The sequence below is a fragment of the Tauraco erythrolophus genome, chromosome 18 (assembly GCF_009769465.1).
Source record: "Tauraco erythrolophus isolate bTauEry1 chromosome 18, bTauEry1.pri, whole genome shotgun sequence".
NCBI lineage: Eukaryota > Metazoa > Chordata > Aves > Musophagiformes > Musophagidae > Tauraco > Tauraco erythrolophus.
In genome coordinates, this window is record NC_141482.1 from 7,840,218 (window position 1) to 7,846,217 (window position 6,000).

At 36.4% G+C, this 6,000-nt stretch overlaps 1 protein-coding gene across 3 annotated transcripts in view; it reads right to left on the minus strand.

The window, feature by feature from the left end:
• Positions 1–5,509, minus strand: part of SULF2 (sulfatase 2) — a 62,475-nt gene extending 56,966 nt beyond the window's left edge. For all 3 annotated transcript variants that reach the window (XM_009983395.2, XM_086622749.1, XM_009983393.2), the window contains exon 1: positions 5,335–5,509. In XM_009983395.2, coding sequence (XP_009981697.2) covers positions 5,335–5,509 — 175 coding nt within the window. The remainder of the gene's footprint in view (positions 1–5,334) is intronic.
• Between the last annotated feature and the right edge of the window lie 491 nt (positions 5,510–6,000).

Below are 6,000 nucleotides of genomic sequence, written 5' to 3' on the forward strand. Positions count from 1 at the left end.
TCTCTAAGCTCAAGATTTACCACTGTAACTATCTGCACCATCTGCGCAGCCTTTCTGGAGCCACTAGTACTGTTCCAGTAGCTGAAGGCAAGAACCAGCATGAATTAGGCTGAGAAAACGCAGTCTGAGGGTAAAATTCACTTTGTGCAGCAACCCTGACCAAAGTTTGCATGCTCCTTAAGCATTATTCAATCCTCAGTTTCAGAAGATACCTGACGCACTCACTGCCTTTTGCGCCAAAACCTTCTGCAAAAGGCTGAGGGTTGTAACCACAGAAGCACTGAGGCTGGAAGGGACACCTGGAGATTGTTTAGTCCAACCCCTCAAGCAGTCTGCTAGAGTCGTTCCCTAGATAGAATGTTCTTTTCCCTAATGTGAGGTATTAGCAGGCATTTATTTCTGTAACTTCCATTGAACCAAAGACAAAGTAAAGCCCTCATAGTAACTTCCATAATCATCCTACTGAGTTCTATCTATCCACTTGATCCATTGATAATAGTGTTACCTAAAACTCTAAATTTTCTTAGGCTTGGTTCTGCAGAATCAGGTTTTTAGATGACTACTTGGGACAGGTAGCACCATGTAGTTTATAACCATGATCTAAAAAAACTCAAGCAAGTTTAACTAGCAGGGACTTGGATGAATTGGGGTAATGGGAGTAAAAGTCTTTTTGCCAATAATTACTAAAAGCCACACTGCTGCCAAATGGCTGTTCTGTTTCCTATTTAAGACAAGGCTTTGGACAAAGTCTGGATCTTTATCATAGACATCCACCTAGCTAAACATGGATCCATACCAGAGTTCTTTCTATATGCAGAAACACCAAGGATCAGAAGAAAAAAGACATTTCTATTCCCTCCTCTATAGGTGCCTGATAGTTAAAACCGCATCAGAGTGAGTTATACTTGATCTAGGAAGAATTTCCATTTTCCAAAGAACTTGTAATGGTACCTGTCATCAGCATGACCTTGCAAAGGAGAGTACATCTTTCCATCACCAATCCTCCCTTCTTGTTATGAGCAGGGAAAGCCAATAGACAACACGGAGATGAAGGTATGGGTTCATGCTGGAGTAGGGTTGGGGCTAACTTACCCAAGGTTGAGTTGGATTAATAGTTCAGCTTTAATCAATGCATCCTGCAACCATCTGGCACAAACTGTATGTTGTTTCTGTCAATAATGGGTTTAGGTTTCTTCTAAGCTCTTTAGGCAGGGATTTCATTATGAAATTGCAACAGTAAGTCGATTTGATACAGGGCACATTGATATAACCAGAAGTCAAAACCTAGAGGGAAAATGGTCATAAGCCACATACAAAATCTGACTCTCTGGCACCATGAAGGAAGGTTAATTGCTACTGTAGGTCATTTCAGCTAAAAAATGCCATGGTATTGATTTTCTTGAGATCATTTTGTTGGAATGAATATAAACCAAAAATTTAAAAATCTGTTTGTGCATTTCTCAGGTCAGAGCACATCTCTATCACATCACTTTGTGGCAAGAACCAAGGCAGGTTGTTGCGCTCCTCCTTCAAAACTTGCTAAGCTTCACGTATCAAAAAAGTTTCTGAAGAAAGTAAGATTTTTTGTCTCCAGAACTGTGGGATAAGTATCAGTGCTCAAAGACATTTACAACACATTTAACAATTATAACAGTCAATTCTACATTATGTGAGCCTGAAAACTGCGGACGTTTCCTCTGTGCTGTCTTATGAGCTAGCCCAAGCATAAATAGGCAGATCGAAAGAATGTTTTGTCATCCCAATATTAAAATACAATTTAACAACCCCTTTAAATGACAGAGGCATCTGTGCATAAATAACAGTACATGTTAAAACTCCCCTTGGGGACAGTAACCTCCTTTAATAAAACTGCTGTAATGACAAGGCCCTGTATATCAACAGTTTTTAATACAAAAACATATGATCTAATCCGCTTCCCCAGCTTGAGAACTAATACAGAGTGACAGATCAGTGGAAGGTAAAAATCCAGCATACTCTTCTGTACAACGCTAAATAGGCCAGCTTTAAATATTTTAAACAGCATTAAACCAGCCAACCAAAACTTATTTCCTTCAGCTTGCCTCCAATACAAACCCAGAATTGTGATAAAAAGTAGAAATTGATCTTTCTGTGGCAGAAGATTAGTTATGCGTTAATCAGCAACTGGAACCTCACCAAATCACCTTTTGAGTTGGAAAATCTTCTGAGGTTTCATTAATGGATGTACCAAGGGAAGTCATGCTTTGAAGTGTCAATATTTAATTCAGAAAAATCTGTTACCTGTCTAAAACCACTGATAATAAATAAAAATTATTTTAAAAATCATATTTAAAAATATCCATTGGACTATTGTGAAAATATGAAAGTTTAATCAATTTGATGCATCCAAGCTGCTCACTAACCAAAATGAGGCAAAACCTAGGTTCAAATTCCACTCAAAATTTGGGTGGCATCCATAACTTTGCTTTGTGTGTCTTCACAGTTCACTTTAGTGGTAATGTTGATATTTTGACTAATATTAATGGAGAAATATACCAGTTGTTTATGAAATAACGTAGACTTTCTCATTAGTTGTATTTTGTTGTCAGAGGTCATAATTTACATGAGTTTTAGGGAGCTCCAGCTGTTGAAGAACTTGTTTTAAGTCCCCCATGACTTAGTCTACTCTGAAGCACAATTTAAGAAGTGGTATCGATACCCAGGTAAGTTAACTGAACCCCAGAATGTTAATTAACTGTCCCCTAAAGCCTTCTATTTTTATCCTATTTGAACCTCATTAGACACTCGTTTCACGTCTCCGCTTCCTTTTTTTCCTCCTCATATTTAATAGAAAGCTTAAGAAAGCTCTAAGGCTCTAATCTCCATGTATGATAACCAAGAAAAATTACCTTCCATGTCACTTTTGTAGTTTTTCAGAGGAAGATGTAGGAACATACAAATCGTCTCTCACTCAGATTTCTCTAACATGACTGGAATATACTCTAAATAATTATATCTTTCTCCAACTATGAGATAACGAAATAAGCTGGTTTGTTAAACCACAGTAATACGGTAGGCAAACCTAATTAAACTGGAGATGCTGAGTCCATCACAGAGGACATCAGCATTATACTAACTTGGACTTAAATAGCTCTAACGTGGAAAAAAAAAAAGTCTTTGTTTCTAATTAATTCTTTCTCCTCGTCAGTATATTCCTCTTCTTTATATTCTGCTTGTCAGTACAACTCTCTTGATTAGACAGTCAACCGAGTGTGTGTGTTTCAGTAGCTCTGGGTGTTCTCATTTGTCTTCTCCCATTTGTATCCATTACAATTTACACTCCTCCTCCTTTGACCTGGAGATTCTGGATCCTTTTCATCAGCCTCTCATCGTTCTTTTCACTTTTTCAATACAAGGCTGAGGTTTAGTTTCCTAAGTAAAATTTGTGATTAACAGTAGTGCAAATTAAAAAAAAACCCAAAGAAAAACAAAGTTATACTTCTTTCCTGAAAGGATGACATTCTCTTTCTGCTAAACTCCACCTGCTACTGGTGCATTGTTAAATCTATCTTAAATTAAATAAAGGAAAGGCTGTTAAGAGCACTTGAGATTGTGTTGTCTTCCCTTTCGCCTCAAAAGTAGCCACAAAAGAACAATGAAAGCTGCAACACCAATCAGTTACAGAATATTCTTAGAAACAGAAGAAATCTTAGTTAAGCACAGCTTTCTCTGCTACACTTTCATAACTTCCAAGTTTTCCTTAGCTTTTATTTGTAATTCAAATCTTGTTTTCTTCTTTCTTAAATGCATTAACCACAATCCCTAAAAATGGCAATTTTGATTAATGTGGACAGCTCACCAGACAATAGACAAGAATAAAAATTAATTCAAACAAATATTAGGTCTCACAAAGCCATTAGTGGCAAACGACAAATATCAACTCTCAGCTTCATCAAATGCATTTTCCTTAGTTAAATCTTTATTTGTGTGGACACATGCCCATTAGGCTTGAAATTGAAAAGCATCAGATTATCAAGAGAAAAGAAATATACTGCGCCCAAAGGACTTAGACAATTGCATCAGAAACAAGCAGGCTAGCATAAAACAGATGATGATAAATTTTTTAGGACCACCTTCTGAGCCTGCAAGATAATGTACTTAGGTTCTTTTGGCTATACATCATTGAAAATGCTTCATTTGTGATCCAAATACTATTAAAAAAAAAGTGACAGCAACAATAACAACAAAATCTTCTGATCCTACTAATTGGAAGAAGATTCGTATTTGGTGGGTTTACTGCCACAGCAAGCTTTCTCACCATCTTTCAGAAGACTGTGACATCTATGATACTGCAGACATGCAGTAACACCCATAAAAAGGAAGTATCTGTAAGAATACTGCCACGTTGCTGTGATTAACTTCTTAACTAGATGAGTAAATGTATAAGTAATACAAGTTGATTTACTTTACTATTGCGCCCTGTTTCTTCTGTGAGATCTGTTTTCCAATTTTTCCCATCCATACTGGAAATTTGATGCAGTAACAGTCAAAAAAAACCCCAGACCACACATATACAAGCTCTCGTCTTTCAGATGATCCAGGCTTTATACTCATTTAAAAGCATATTTCTAATGCAAAATGGTTAATGTAAACTGGTTTCTGCTAATCACTTCTCCTAACTACAGGCAACATTTGGTAAATACAAGCTTGTCCAGGTAACAGAACAAACCCAAACTCTGTCAGATAATTCATTATTCCAAATCATTAGGCAAAGTGTGTGTTTAATCTTCATCTCCTTTCTTCAACAATTAACACAGCATTGAATTACACAGTAGAACCTTTTCATACGAAGTGATTCTGGCCAGTAATTAACTACACATCTAAATGGACAATATCAAGAATAGTATTACTATGTTAGGTAACACTTAATTAATTAAAATGGTATATGTAATGAATGTCTGCAATTACATAAAAAAATTTGGGTAATCACATGGTGCAATAATCAGTTATGAATTTAAACCTACTGCTTTGGCATGTAGCTTCCCAGGTTATACTTGCAATTGCCAGAAGCATAGTTTAGGTGTCTAGATGAAGACAGATAGGCAGGAATTTCATATTTCCACAGAAACAGGAAGTTTGACATTTTAAGTCGTGACTAACTTGTGCTGTCCTTGAATGGCATGCAGACAGAAAGTATTTTCTACATAAAGGTAGGTTTAAACTTTTGCTACTTGTTCTTCCTATCATTTTTCACACTGAAAAAAGAAGATAATTATTTTGAAAGCAAGAATCTAGCTTCAGGAAAAAGCAGTGTCTTACTCGTTAGCTAAAATTCTCTTTATATTGGGCTCTTACCAAGTTCTACATCCTGATCATCAGTAAGAACAAGGATGATGTTTGGACGGATGTTTCTACGATCTCTTTGAAATCTTCCCTTCAGACGCTGATTTAACAGGAAAGCTGAACTTCCATCCAACAGGGATAAAACAGTCATCATGAATAATCCAAGGATAATACTATGCTGTGCCATATTGTGCTGATTTAGTGTTCTCTCTGAACAAGGTAGGTTAATGGCTTCTATTTCTTTTTTGTTTGCAGGTCTCCTATAAGTGAGAGGGAAACGAGTATTTATTTATACCTTGACCCACCTGTCCCCCCCAAGGAACAGCAAGGTTCTCCCCACAGAAGTAAATAACAATATACCTGAAATAATCTAACTCCTAAGGAAAAAGAAACAACAAAACAACAAAGCAATGAATGTTTTTCTAGTGCCAGCTAGAAGCAGAAATTTGAAAAATTCACAGTTCATAAGCCATTACCAACATAGGCAAAGAAGTTTCACTCTATGCTCAAATTTGACAGTAAGTTCACAGATTTAGCAGGGTATCAAACTCTTACTTCTGCTTTGATACATATAAAAAGCAATCTTCTTCCTTAAGGTTCTGGGATGTTTTGAGATGATATTTTCATTTACTGCATAAAAAATGCAGACATGAAAAAAAAAAAACAAAACACATCTAT